Raw genomic sequence first — 14271 nt, forward strand, 5'->3', positions numbered from 1 at the left:
ACGCTAAGGGGGTTCAGATAGACCTGAAGGGGTATAGGTCCGGTTGGCGAGTCTTGTTGATCGGCACGTAATAAGGTCTCTTGGCTCTCCTGTCGAACAAGCGCAACTTGGTTGTGTTGCTGTGAAGTAGACGAGAGCTTCGGAATGTGTGATATAAATTTCCAATCTGTTCGATAGCCGTCGCACTTATGACCCGAAAGAACACATTGGCTGCAGGCTGGAAGCTTCCCATCGCACTAAAATTATAAGAACGTCAGTGGTCCAATCCCAACGTGGCAAATGATGTGAGCACATACCCCTAGCTTCCGGGTTCTACAATTCTGACAAACAAATTTCTGCTTGACTTCCATTGTATTTGCGGAGATGAAATATTGAAAGTTCCAAGCCGTGGAGGTCTAGAAGGATACCGCAGGGCTGTGACGTAAAAGTCTTGGCGGAATATGCAACCAAATCGGGGTTCGGCTCCACTTTTCCGTTTCGGACCTTTCCTTTTTGGACCTATGGGTTTCAGGGTACAGTTGAAGAAATGACAACATTGGGATTTCTCAGTACTTTGAGTGCAGTACGTTAATTCTTTTAAATCTAACATTGACTGTCTAATAATAGAAAAATTCATGGGTGCTGATCTGCTTTCCGCTCTCGTCATATCTCCGAGGAATCACAGGTGAGACACCATCAACGCCCCGAGGCTCGTAGTCCAGATTCCGGGCAGCATATGTAAGAATCTCTAGACCGAATTGCTCCTTGAGCCAACAGGCAACCATGTCCATTCCTGCAACAGCACCAGCTCCAGTCCAGATATTCCCGTCAACAACCCATTTCTTTTCCTTAGTCCAGTTGACGGCAGGATAATTCTCTTTCGCCCATTTATACCCAGCATGGTTGATAGTTGCGTTCTTTCCATCGAGAAGTCCTGTAGATGCAAGTACGGCTGAGCCAGTGCATGTCGTGAAAAGCAACTTTCCTGCATTGATATGTTGACGGATGAGATCAATATATTTCGGGTGCAGCTTGAAGCCCTCGGGATTCGGCCCCCAAGCAAGATAATATCGAGCTCGGGACACTGATCCACCGTTGTAGTTGAGGTAAGGGTAATGGCACTGGTGAATAGGTGGAAGGGCTCTTTCGTGATGCAAACATGGTGAAAAACAAAGTCTGGCGCCTGAGAGATAGCATCGTCATTGACGGGGCCAAACATTTTGGACACTTCCAAGAACGCAGAATTAGCGGAGTGAAGGAGGTCGATTGGGCCGACAACATCAATCGCCTGGTAGTCATAGACCAGAATACCAAGGTGAATAGGCGCCATTGCAAGCACAAACAGGATGCGAGTTCTAAGAGATCATAATATTCTTGCTCGTCTTCTATATATGTTAAAGTCATTGTTACACCCTTTATACTACGGAGTACTAGTAGTACACTTGGCAGGAAGCGTTGGATATCGAGTACGTTTAACGGCGGAGTAGCGCTTTAGTAAAAAGGCTTGGCGGGGAATCTAGCCGTTCTGGGATAAAGAACCGCGCAAACAGCGCTAGAGCGGTTCCTCTTGTAAATCATTTCCCAAAAGAATCAGGGGTCCTAACGAAATGTGAACGGCATAACTCTAATCTTCAATCCTTCAACTACAACCTGCCTAATTTGTAGTACGATCTTTCCTCCGGGTTAACAACGACTCAATATTCTTTAAAAATATTTATTAGGGGCAAATTCGGGATTTCTTACCGAGTCTCCTCGTGCGTCGGGGACGGGCTAATAGAACTCTGCAAGATAGAAATTTCAAGCTTTTCGGTTTTACTGGCCGATGAGTTACTTTAATTGGGTTTAGCACCTACCAGAGGTTATGGAGACCCACACTCAGCTATAAATAAATTATTGCTGAGACGACAAAAAGTCTAGTAATGTCGACAGGTTGGATAAGGTTGTGAGGATATACTGCAAATGTCAGTAGTAGCTCGGCGTAATTGGACTGAATGAGTAAAGTGTATGTTATATAGCGCTCAGGGTTCAAACTTTACCCTGGATTGGTGCCTTAACGTCTTAATTTGGCTTGGATTTTAGACTGCTTTTAGGCATCCGTTTACAGTGTATTGTAACACATTCAGTGCAGCTTTCCTTCCCATACAAATACCTCCATCTCCAGTTTTCGAGGTAGTTTACAAGCCTCTATGTATGAAAATGTGGCTTTCCCCCCCCATACATGGAGGCTTATAAACCACCTTGAAAACTGGAGATGCATGCATTTGGGATTAAAAGCTTCCTATTACCCTTCCCGAGGTCCTCCCTAAGAATTACCTAAGGTACTTTGCTTACCTACATATGTAGGTATTAAGGGCCCTGCAATGGTAATTCAGGTATTCTTATTTTTCTGCCAGGCCAAATTCAGCCTGAGACATCCAGGCACCAATCCCGGGGAACCCTGAGCGCTATACACCTTTGTAAATGAGTTTGAGGAGTAATCGTCAGTCTATAGCTTGATAGTTTAATTTCAGGGCCTGAGTATAGTCTTCTATAACTCGTATGGCAGATTCGTGTTCTTGGAGAATCTGTACGTACTCCGGAGGTGAGTATATAGGGACGGTGGCATCAGTGGTGCATCCATTGATTATACCCGGACAAATTGTCGGAGAGCTGAGTCGATACTAGATATATAGTGAGGACTGAGAGAGAGAGAGAGCTACTAGAACAGCGACCTTTCCAATTCTCTTTTCTGAGAGGGCTACTATCGTAGTTTATTTGGAGATGAGAAGATGCCGTTAGTTTGACGATGACGGGACATCAATTAGTGCCTGATCGTCTTCCAGATTGCTGAAGCATAGAGCATAGGGGCTGAGCGGCACGTCTTGTCCAGAGATGAGTTTGAAGTTGGCTAGGCTCCATTCCCGATAATGCTCATCCTAGTAGTAGGTTCCATAAAGGACCTCGGGAGCTTTCATTCCTTGCCAGACTTTGTTCCCGAAATATCTCCATTTCACCTATTTGTCTCTAGCGGTGGAAATAAATATTAGACTTGTAATGGCCTTTGGTGGTGCTGTCATCGCAATGCTGGAGCAATAAGTCGCTGCCTATCGTATATTTGTCCGAGCTTTCGCCAGGCTACGGAGTACGTGGGGCACATTTGTTGGAACGAGTGTAGATTAGAATAAAGGTAGTCTGCTTGAAACACCAGAATTGACTGAGTTCAAGACATGGCGAATGGTATCGAGTCATACCTGGGTAGTCGCCATCTTGCGGATTATTTATAGATAAAAGTTGTTACAGAAATTCTCCGTTTACGTCGTGATGGCCGGTGGGCATGCTCGTATAGAGACAGACCGTGTGCTCGGAAGATATAAGGACCATCTTGCATGACTTGAACCTGCAAACAATGCCTAGCAATCCTCAATCCTTCTTTATATGTTTAATGTAAACATTACGTTCGAGATGAGCTACCCAGTCGACGTGCACTTCGTGGATGGAATTCCCGATTTGGTAGCTTATTACCTCCGCCTTTTGAGTGATATTACTCCATCTTTACTGTCTTTATTGTACCTGCTTTGCACAGGCTCTGTGTTTTTCGATGTTGTTCACCATATGCTCCACCGTTGCAACAAATCGTCTCACCCTCTTTTTCGACGCCTAGCACGTGTCCACCATTACCACCATCTCTACTTCACACGGCATATGAATTTCGACGAAAGGTATCTTCAGCAGAATCGATTTCAAGCCTTGCCACTTGAGCTAGCACTCCAAATCGTTGGAAGCACGCTAGGGTATCTCTTTGCCAATTATATGACGCCTAACGGCCTCGTGTGGTGTACACGAAACCACCTTTTGTCTATAATTGGCTTTGAAACCCTAAGATCTACTTTTGTCATCCTCACATGTGGCCGCGACTCAAACCATCTCATCTACAAAACCGCCCCGAAGGACACTAACTGGATACTTGTGGGCCCAGAGTTTCACGCACTACACCATGTTTACCCGGATCGTTATATGAGTTCGTTTATCAAAGTCTTCGACAGGATCTGGGGTACCGCCTACTCCTTCAGACGGAAGCGCTTTACGATCACTGAGGGAAGCGGAGCATTTACCCAAGGAATCATCAAAGATCTCGAGCGTGAAGAAGGGGTAGCCTGCATTCGCAAGTTGACGATTGGGACTGATTGGGATCATCATGACTTTGGTAAAGTGATACCAACTCTTTCAAACACCGACGTTTTGATCCTAGCTCATGCTTACGATGGCGAGGACGCACTTGGCTCAAATTGCGATTCAGCTACCCGATTTATCAAATTATTCAAGCAGTGTAGAGCGACCAGGCCCGCCTGTCAGACACTTCCAGAAGTATGGTACATTGGCAGGGAGATTGATTTCCATCCATTCTGGAGAAATGCACGGCCGCAACGTGACTCTCAGTCCAAACGAAGGACATTCCTGCCGCACGCTCGTTCCTGTTTTGATGACCCTGATATAATTTACCGACATATCGTTCTACCCTCCTTTCTCTCATCTGTGGGAAATGCTGTATTCTCTGCAGACTGGGCGGCCAGGTGTGCAATGTGGTGGATCCGACGAGGTGCTAGATATATTCCCGTCACATACACGGGAATTGCGTGGTTGGACTATTTCAAGTTTATGTATCGCATTCCTTATGCGACTGATGCGGATCAAATGTAAATATAGCACTTGTATAGTTAGATGAAACCTGACAAACAAGGCAAACACTGGTAAACTGTCTCATTGTCTAAACTTTCTATTGAATATATACATGTATAGAACACCTACAAAACAGACACTGCCTCTCCTGGTTTCAGCCAACACACCTTATCCATAACGCCCTCACTCTCAAAATCTTCGGCCAGCTCCTTCCCGAACTGCGTGAAATGGCCCCACGACTCATAATGCATAGGGACTAGAACGTCTGCTTTGATTTCACGGAACAACCGGGCACCCGATTTGCCATCCATGGTAATCTGCATCAGTCCATCACTAGGGTCCTCAAGATTGGCAGGGGCATGTGCGTTGCCTAGGCTGAGGATGGCAGCGCAAATATGATACTCGTCCGCCATCTTCTTCAACTCGTCGATGTACACAGTGTCGCCTGAGAACCAGATTGCGTTGGGAAGACCGTCGCGACCAGTTCCGAATCCTTCTCCTGTGATGATGAAGCCAGTGCATTCACCACCAGGCAAATGCTGTGTTGGAGTGCCAATGATCTGGAGTTTCTGTCTGGCGATGACAGTGTCTATTTTTTCCCAGGGCTTTAAGCCATGAACCGCGGGCCGGGGAGACAGGTTCTTGGCTCCATCAACGGTGGTGAAGACGCGGCGGCCATCCAGAAGGCGCCGGCCCAGCTCGTCCAGATTGTCGGGGTGATCTTCGTGACTCAGAAGTACAGCATCAATGACAGGGAGTTGCTCTAGACGGAGAGCAGGATCGTCTTCCACGGTAAGGGAAACTTTGTCGTTGATCGGCCACGTAGATCCAGCAGGTGAGAAGAATGGATCAGTGAGCATGTTGAATCCGTTGATTTCGAGAATGGCGGTGGCGGTGCCAATGTGGGTGATGTTCAATGTAGGAGACATTTTGAACTTGACTTCTGTTGTAGGATCAGAACCGTGAGGTCTATTTTTTTAGTATGCTGTGATCTATTTCATTATACTTGATGGTTTATATAGGTTTAGAAAGGTAGCCAGGAAATTAATCATCCTGAAGAATTAATCATCCTGACAAATTAATCTGATGAATATGTATCTGATGAATAATTTGTGATCCGCCACCTAGTAACCGAAATTCCGTGGTTTACTTTCCTAATGGGGAAACATATCCCGCCAAGACATTTTCAACTTCTGCGTTGTTACCTTTCAACATAGCCTTGAAAAAGGGGGATTTCGAATGCTCTTCTAGATTCTGGAGAGTTCGCGACGAACGACTGCAGCTAACTCATCGTGGCGAATACTAATTTCCTTAGTAGATTGTTGCATCTGGAATATCATATTCTTTCGGTACGCTCCAAAACCCAAGCTCTGCTTCTTGTTGTTTTAAGCAGCTCTGGAGATTTATCTCAATATGTTACATACCGGTGCAGTGTGGACGGCGAGCCATCGACTGTTTCCATTTGTTAACATAATACGACACGAATCAATGCCTTGCGGGTAAAGTTCAAGGCACTGATATACATAAACAAAGCGCTTGGCTATCGTTTCATGATGGCCGAGTTCCTAGCATAATTCTAGGAAGCAGGGAAATATGCATGGAGAAACTGTGCGCAGATTTTGAATGCCCTATCAAATCGGATGAATGGAAGGTAAAATGTAGACACAGAGAGGCAGAGACAAGAGAGATATTTTGGTGGAAAGGCTACGCAAGGATGAGTTGAGGAAATATAGTGATGTATTCCGAGAGAAGCCCTCACTGAGGGAGAGAAGAAGAGAGAAAAGAATAGGGAGTGAGAGAAATAACTATCTGGTGCTGCCACCATGGTTGCCTGATCCCTCGAGCTAACTAACAACGTTAATCAAGAACAACATCCATCTTTTGTTACAGCAGAAGTTCGACAGAAGCATGAAACCTTCACTGGAACGTCGGCGCATGCCAAAGCAATATCCAGTGCAGGTTGAATGAAAGCAGCTTCTTGGCTCTTTCCAAGGCGAGTGAAGCATTCGTATAAGCCATGCAACCCCCAAACATTATTGAGCTTTGCCTTACGCCGAGGATAGTCCAGAGCGAAACCAAGATCCTGCTTGAACAGCGTTTCTGCTTCCTCGACGTGCCCTTGGTCAAGGAGCAGGCCACCGAGTGCATGGCGGACTGGCTGCATCCAGGCAGGCGGGTCGGTATACGCGAGTGCATCCTCACGTACAATGGCCTCCCGAAGGAAATGGAACGCCGTCTCGACATTTCCCTTCCGATATTCTAATTCACCGGCAAGCATAGCAGAGCCAACTGCGAGAACATCTTCCTCCGTGCATGGAATGCTGTTAAGTCGCGAGCTAGGAACTGCCTTGCGCGCCGTTTCGAACTCCTTTTGAGCGGCTTCGGCTTCTGCAATCCTTCCAAGTGCACTGAACGCAAGCCCGCGGGTGTAATGGATGGTGGCTGTAGTTACACAATATGTATCGCGATCGGTGGGAAGCTTGAGGTCAAGAATCTCTTCCCAGCGACCAAAGCGCACCAGCACGCGCGCCTTACTTCCTAGGAAGCTCTCGACGAAGTCTGCCATTGGGGGGCTTTTGACGGATAGCAGATCCGCATCAATGATGTGTTCGAGCTTTTCAGCAGCGGACATTGCGTCTGTGAATCGGCCGGACATCATAGCGGAATACAATTTTGCACAAATATAATGCACCCGGTAAGCCGCATACATAGTTGTACCCGTCTCTCGAGCAAAGTAGATGTCGTCGGCAAGTATCGCTTCATTGTTGGAGTCGATACCACGGCGATAGTCGCCAACGGCGGCATCAATATGCGTCGGCATGTGTAACATATGCGAAGCGTGCGGAACCATGCCACGTAGTCGATCCGCAGCCGGTAGAGCCAATTCTGGAAATGGCGACATCTCCATCATGTGTATGTGCAAGTGGCAGATTGCTGGATGACTGCGACCAGGATCTTGCTTCAGTCGCAGCTCAATCACTTCGCGAGCCTCGATTGTGTGATCCCCGGTCGGTTTACCGGTGTTCAGGTCCCATAGCCCGCGCGGAGTGATACACATCAGTGCTTCCGCGAATAGCGCAGCCACGTCCACATCATCGCTGAATTTATGATACACAGAGCGCATCGCGTCCGCATATGCGCGATCGAAAGGGCCCAGATCCTCGGGGATGTCATCAATTGGTGGGAAACGAGTGCCGATTGCCCCGATCAACGCTTGTTCGACTGGTGTAGCCTGGCTAGCTAGCTTGGACGCTCGGGCAAGGATATCGTTGACCTTCTTGATAGAAGCCTGACGATCTTCTGGGTCAAAATATCTCCACGCCTTGTTGTAGTTGGGCCCAGTCGCATACGCAATTCCCCATAGCGCCATGGCGCAATTGGCGTCACTTTCGGCAGCCGTTCAAAGCACCGAACCGCTTCGCCATGGTTGAAAGAATGAGCCCATATCAGTCCGCGATTGAACCACAATTGAGCTTCCGCCGACGCAGTGGTCACTGATCGACGATACGAACCAAGTTCGTAATACGCCTCTGCCACAGTTTTTGAGGAGGGACTGGATTCGTCTCTAATTGAGTGTTAGGGCACAGTTTGTATTACAAATCTCATGAAGAGACTCACCGCATATTGTAAATATTGAAGTTACCGGATTTAGTCGTAACTCTAGGGTCTTGAGATTAATGCATTTATTCAGAAGATGGTGTGCATTTATTTATAGACCCAGCCTTGGAAGGATATTGGTCAATGATTTATCAGCTACATATGATACATCGACTGCAAAGAGGGAGAGGCCGGGGTACACGTGACTGCGCCACTTCGATCGGAGGACGGGCGGGATACCGACCAGTGCCCATGGTTTCAATCGCCGATTGTCTGGGCTTTTCGACGTTGCACAACCTTCAGGGACCCACCTGATGGGTTTCAGTGGCGCTTCCCGACCTCCACCCTGTCCCTGAATGGTTAGATTACCCGCCAAGATTCGATTGACTGACGGAACTAACCGTGGATCGTCCATGGATGATGCTTTGCTGCTTTGGTTTTGATTGACTCAATATCGATTTCAAAATTCTACATCGGAACAAAAATCATGTATGTGTTTTACCGAAACGCCGGTAAAGTGAAGACGATTGCTAATTCTTTCTGTCGTTAGCTGGGCTCCCTTTTCTCTTCCAAATTTAGGAGTGAGAAGACCGCAGGAGCTCACCGCAACACTGGAATCCAGAATCGACTTTTCACCTGGATAATTCCCGGCCGATGATGTTTATCCATTGATTAATATGTATCTTCCGCAAGAGATAATTGACCTTGTATGATTTGTACCAGTTCAGCTGTGCGCCACTACTAAACAATCGTTTGGCAGATCACATTTTACGTCGAGATCGACACTTCGCAATATTCTTCAAGGACATCGATTGCTCGTGCATTCCGGATAACGAACGACAAGAACCGGAAGAATTTGGCTCAACTCCGGTTGGTCAACAAAAGCTTCTGTCACAGTGCCTCAACCCGTCTCTTTCGACACATTATAGCCATAGCCCATTCATCGTACGACACCACCCAGTTACCATCTTTAGGAAGGCTAGTGAACCTGTCCAAAAGCCCATATGCCCAATATGTGCGTCAAGTCGACATTGGATACGGTTCCTTCCCATGTTCGATACGAGAGATTAGCTTATACACGGAAGACCTTGCCGCCTTGCTGTCTTCATGCTTGCGTCAATTTCATAATCTCAAAGCCCTCGACTTCCGTGGTCCGCCATTGGCGCTCTTGCCCCATGATAAGATAAAAGCATCCATCGACTCGATACTCATGTCGTTATGCTACGTGTCTCTGCCCAACTTGACAGAACTTGAGATTCAGTTACCAATGACGAACGATTTTGCCCCCTTATTTGCCGAGAATATCAGCCCATTGCGGATACCGATTGAGCAGACTCTTAGCCGCCTTCAGTATCTCGGATTGCACGTCTATGCGCAGACAAACCAGCAATCCTGTGCGGCTTACTTGTTGAGGATCGTGGAGCTTTCAACAAACCTGACTTCCCTCTCACTCAGTAGCACCAACTATCTGAGCATTGATAGTCTTGAACTCGGTTCAGAGGTTCACCTACGGTTTTTGTCCCTGTACAAAGTGAGAATTTCATCTCGAAATCTCGTCAATATTATTGAGCAATGTAACGAGTCGATGCACTATATCCAGCTAAATCATGTGAAGATCGAGTCTGGTGCATGGACAGAGATTCTATCTGCAATGGATAATTTACCCTATCTATATGACTTTGATATATCTGTTGGGGAAACTTCCATAGGAAGCGAGAGGCTTCAATCAGCTCCGACACTGGTCTTCACTGCAGAGAATGTACAAGATCGGGGGCCGTTTGGGCTGGACCATTTCGCGCTTCAAAATCTCAAACGAAGGGTAAAATTGAAACCGGCCGTGGCTCGGCATTTCAAGTGTTGAATCAGGCCCTTGCTACTATGGCATTTCAAGATCGAACATGGAGAATGAAGGGAGATCTTGTCTCCTGGGTGAGAGTTTTACTCTATCTATACGACTTTAACACATCTGTTTGTGGGTTTTTCACAAAAGGTGAAAGGTTCCATTCGGCACCAAAACCGTGGTTTTCAACTTGGAAACCCTGTCTAATACATAATTATTCTTCCTCATTAACTCTTGGCGGTCATTGAACCTTTGCTGCTGGTAAGGGCTGAAGCGCTTTTTCCATGGTTTTGCTTTCGTGCACTGTAGCCAATTCTTACACAAAGAACTGAACTCGGGGAGGCTGGGGCTACTGTATCACCTGTGGCACTAATTCCGTCTGGCCTCCAGCCGCAAACTGTACGATTTGAGTGTGCCAGGCTATTTTCGGGCGGGAGTGGATGTTCAATGGCAGTGATGGCCTGCGAGACTGCGAGCACTGTCTATTACCTAGGAGATCCGACCATGACTCGATCAAGAAGTCTCCAAGACACCCAAACTTCCAAGCACTCTTTTAAATCCTATTTCTATAGAGTGGACTATTCCTCTATTTCCCGGCGTGTCCCTTTAAACAAAATACAAATTGGACAAGCGAGTGTAAAATCCTGGCTTTTGAATTTACGAAGTTAATCTGAATCAACTATGGAATACAGAACATAATAAAACATAAAGCACAAAGAGGAGGCCGTAGGGTCGCGATATCCAGAGATTCACAGTTAAAAAACAACCTTGGGAATGCCAGGAGCTGTCCAGCACACTTTGTCCGAAAATCCCTCCCGGGTGAAAACCTCCTCCAACTCCGCCCGGCCCTCCTTGAAATGTTCCCACGATTCAAAATGAATTGGGACCATGACATCGGCGCCGATATCACGGGCAAGCTGAACGGCTTGTTTGCCGTCCATTGTAATCTGAACGGGGCCAGTCGGGAAATCAAATGTGGCATTTCCCAAGTTGAAAATGGCTGCAGTAATATGCCATCTCTTTCCAATCTCTCGCAGCTCGTCAATATACACGGTTACCCCGGAGAAATAGATTGCATTAGGCTTGCCAGATGAATCAAGGCCGAACGAATCGGTCTCCAGGACGAAGCCCGTAACTTCTCCAATTGGGAACTGTTTGCAAGGGGTACCAGTAATTCGGTACATTTTTCCTCCAATGCAAGAAGTCACAGTTTCCCAGGGTCGAAGGCCAACGACTCCCGGGCGTGGACGCAGGTTGGTGGCACCGTCGACGGTGGTAAACACCTTTCGACCATCTAGTAGCTTGCGGCCTTCTGGGTCCAAATTGTCAAGGTGATCCTCATGACTAAGAAGCACAGCATCAATAGGCGGCAGTTCGTTGAGCTGAAGCGCTGGACCTTGCTTGTTGATAAGGTGCGGTGGTGGCGGAATGCTTTCAAAACCGAACTGTTTCAGGTCCACTTGTTCCCAGACTGCGGTCGAATCATATTCCGTCCCTTCGATAGCTCCGAAGAAGGGATCTGTCAGGAAGTTAACTCCATCAATGTTGAGAATGGCAGTTGCAGTGGTGACGTGTGTGATTGTAAGGGTAGGTTTGGATATTGCTGCCATGGCTGCGGTAAGAGTGAGAGTCAGGCAGAGAAATGTTTGACACAGTAGATCTGATTAATGGAATGGAACGTCAAGACACTCTGTTCGGGAGAAACTGAGGTTTAAATACATCGCCTTTCTGAAAACATTAGAAATTCTGTTTCATTCTACTGATGATGTAACTTCGGCTCATCCCACGTGGGCGTGGGCATGAAGTTTCATCTCGCCACAACATTCAGAAAAATTATATAATATCTCCCGGATATTTACCAGGCCAGTGATTATCAACCACACTGATTTCCAAGGTTATTTCTCCCTAACCAACTCATGAATCGATGAATTGCCACGCGCGCAAAAGGCTTGGCGGAGAAGCTAGCCTTTTTGGGTTAGCGCTATATGACCTTGGGACAGTCCAAGATCACTATGTGGGATGCCGAAAAATGTTCGCGAAGTGTGCATTTTGCAGCGTTGAACTAGAAAGTTTGCTGTATATGTGATTTTCATATCTGCTATATGCCAATTTCTTACCCTTACTCCCACTGGATGTATCCTATTCTGAATACGAAAAGAAAAAAGCAACCTGCTCCAGACTATATACCAACTGTACCCCGGTCTTTAGTCAAGAAGACACCTTATCTTACAAGATTACCACGAGTCTAGGGGTTTAAGCGATAGATAAATATTGGATGTTGTTATAGAACGACTGACTCATCATAAGTATTAATTTTCGCTTTGCACAAAGGTAAAACACATATATATCTTGGCCGAAGGAGTTTTCTCAAGCTGCCTGCAATTTTTCGACCTCTTTGATAAAGGGACTCGCCTTCCGAATTCTATGTCCGTAAAAGTAGAAGACAACAGGTATCAAAATACATAATGCCTCCACAAGTCCTAGAATTGTACTTGCCCAATTCAAGCCCAGAGCCTTATACATTGATGGACCTGCAAGCGGAAGGAATGCTCCCATGACACTCCGAGTGAACATATTTCCTGCAAGTGCAGAAGCGGCGTAAATGCCATAAGACCGAGCAATGTAATTTGAGGCATAAATGAAGACGCATGCGTTACCCACTCCAAAGGGAACACCAGATAGGATGGGGACGATCCAGTGAACGTTTGGAGTACACGTCCAGGAGAACCACAACTGGCCAATGGCTAAAAGCGTAGCACCAAAAAAGACGATGCTGACCATAGCCTCTGCTTGTACCATACCGGTTTCTGGGTCCTTGCGGTGAAGATTAATCACCCGACGAAACAGAGGTTCGCATGCAATGGCAATTAAGACACCAACACCTATACCGACGAACGAAAGTCCACCAATGCCTGGCGACCATCCGCGTCCTTGCTGGAAAGCGATTGGATATGCGACGAAGCATAGGTAAAGGACGCCATAAACAATCGCAACATAGCCGTCCCAAAACATACTGCGAGAATGTTAGTCTTGGCCTTCTAGAATGGCAGGAGAATAGCTTACCATATCGGCTCTTTTAGGAGCATCACAAAGGGTCTCTTGAGATTGATCCTCCGTGAAAATGCAAAACCGACACCATCATCATAGCGTGTCCACCAATTTGTGTTCTGTGTCTCTTTTCGTTTTCTCGCAGCGCGTCTTTTCAAGATCACAGGGGCGTATGTTTCCTTGACAGAAGCTATCAGGACCAATACCACACCCCCAATGATGAGAACAATCCAGTTTGTCCACCTCCAGCCAAGATATTGGAAAACAAAGCCTCCAATGACAGGCCCATATACAGGGCCGTTGGTGGGCCCAATAGACCAGAAGCCGAATGCTAAAGCCCGGTGCTTATCCGAGACGATGTCATTAACCGATGCGGGCGAGTTCGACATCAATGCACTTCCGAAGAATCCTCCGAAGAATCTGCTCACAAGGATGGATTCAATGTTTTGAGCTAAAGCACTCGGCAGCAATAGCAACAGAAATACTGTCATTGAGGCAATATAGACTGGCCGCCGTCCCACAAGCTCGCTGAGTGGAGCAAAAATGATGCTGCCTATTCCCATTCCAAAAAGATAAGTCGTGACACCAAGGAGGGCCACAATCTTCGAAACGTGGAAATCCTCTTGTAGCCCTGGAATCCCTGATGTGTATAGTGTGCTGGAGAGACTGACAACTGTCGCGCCAAGACTCATTGCAGCGACAGTGAGGCCTTTGTACCAAAGTGGCCATAGGCGAGGATTCTCGGGATCTTCGGAGTCCCAGTAAACTTCGAATTCAGGAGGTGCATGTATGCTAGCCAATTTAGAGATTACTGGCTCGAGATGTGAACTGAAGTGGTCTTCGTGAGCTGCATCCAAGGTGCCGGCCAGGTCTGATTCGTTGCGCAAGGTTCCAGGATGATAGAGGTCGACCATCGTGGTGCACTCGAATTGATATTCACTGAACCGCCAAGAGATGAGGTAGTGAGATGAGGAGCTCCATTTCAGAACTTTCCTATTTATAGGGACGCGGCAGATATACTCATGGATAAAGCGGCAAGTGGGATGTTCCGACTTGTCCCCAGATTTTATTCAGTTAGGTCTACTTATTCATCAAGTGGGATGCCCCGGTGGAATTGCATTGGTGGGCTTCCTCACTCGGGCCCCACCTGG

The 14271-nt window shown here is 46.9% G+C and overlaps 7 protein-coding genes across 7 annotated transcripts; 2 read left to right on the forward strand and 5 right to left on the reverse strand.

Annotated features, from left to right (window-relative positions):
* Positions 1 to 596: 596 nt before the first annotated feature.
* On the reverse strand, positions 597 to 1309 carry N7473_001725 (uncharacterized protein; the record flags this gene model as incomplete). Its single annotated transcript, XM_057147665.1, has 2 exons — positions 597 to 1100; positions 1139 to 1309. The coding sequence occupies 2 exons, from the start codon at positions 1307 to 1309 to the stop codon at positions 597 to 599; spliced, it is 675 nt and encodes a 224-aa protein (XP_057011319.1).
* Positions 1310 to 3660: 2351 nt separating this feature from the next.
* Positions 3661 to 4656, forward strand: N7473_001726 (uncharacterized protein; the record flags this gene model as incomplete). The annotated part of the gene is made up of 1 exon (XM_057147666.1): positions 3661 to 4656. One exon carries the CDS (start codon positions 3661 to 3663, stop codon positions 4654 to 4656), a length of 996 nt encoding a protein of 331 aa, XP_057011320.1.
* A 104-nt stretch (positions 4657 to 4760) lies between these two features.
* Positions 4761 to 5564, reverse strand: N7473_001727 (MBL fold metallo-hydrolase; the record flags this gene model as incomplete). The annotated part of the gene is made up of 1 exon (XM_057147667.1): positions 4761 to 5564. The coding sequence occupies one exon, from the start codon at positions 5562 to 5564 to the stop codon at positions 4761 to 4763; it is 804 nt and encodes a 267-aa protein (XP_057011321.1).
* A 932-nt stretch (positions 5565 to 6496) lies between these two features.
* On the reverse strand, positions 6497 to 8005 carry N7473_001728 (uncharacterized protein; the record flags this gene model as incomplete). Its single annotated transcript, XM_057147668.1, has 1 exon — positions 6497 to 8005. One exon carries the CDS (start codon positions 8003 to 8005, stop codon positions 6497 to 6499), a length of 1509 nt encoding a protein of 502 aa, XP_057011322.1.
* Positions 8006 to 8994: 989 nt separating this feature from the next.
* N7473_001729 (uncharacterized protein) lies at positions 8995 to 9760 on the forward strand (the record flags this gene model as incomplete). The annotated part of the gene is made up of 2 exons (XM_057147669.1): positions 8995 to 9247; positions 9318 to 9760. Coding segments are annotated over 2 exons (696 nt in total), but the record flags the coding sequence as incomplete, so codon positions are not given.
* A 1067-nt stretch (positions 9761 to 10827) lies between these two features.
* On the reverse strand, positions 10828 to 11682 carry N7473_001730 (MBL fold metallo-hydrolase; the record flags this gene model as incomplete). The annotated part of the gene is made up of 1 exon (XM_057147670.1): positions 10828 to 11682. The coding sequence occupies one exon, from the start codon at positions 11680 to 11682 to the stop codon at positions 10828 to 10830; it is 855 nt and encodes a 284-aa protein (XP_057011324.1).
* Positions 11683 to 12439: 757 nt separating this feature from the next.
* N7473_001731 (MFS transporter) lies at positions 12440 to 14034 on the reverse strand (the record flags this gene model as incomplete). The annotated part of the gene is made up of 2 exons (XM_057147671.1): positions 12440 to 13085; positions 13136 to 14034. The coding sequence occupies 2 exons, from the start codon at positions 14032 to 14034 to the stop codon at positions 12440 to 12442; spliced, it is 1545 nt and encodes a 514-aa protein (XP_057011325.1).
* Positions 14035 to 14271: the final 237 nt, after the last annotated feature.

The sequence above is a fragment of the Penicillium subrubescens genome (genome assembly GCF_028828155.1).
Source record: "Penicillium subrubescens strain IBT 31985 chromosome Unknown utg000002l_segment0_segment0, whole genome shotgun sequence".
NCBI classification, from domain to species: domain Eukaryota; kingdom Fungi; phylum Ascomycota; class Eurotiomycetes; order Eurotiales; family Aspergillaceae; genus Penicillium; species Penicillium subrubescens.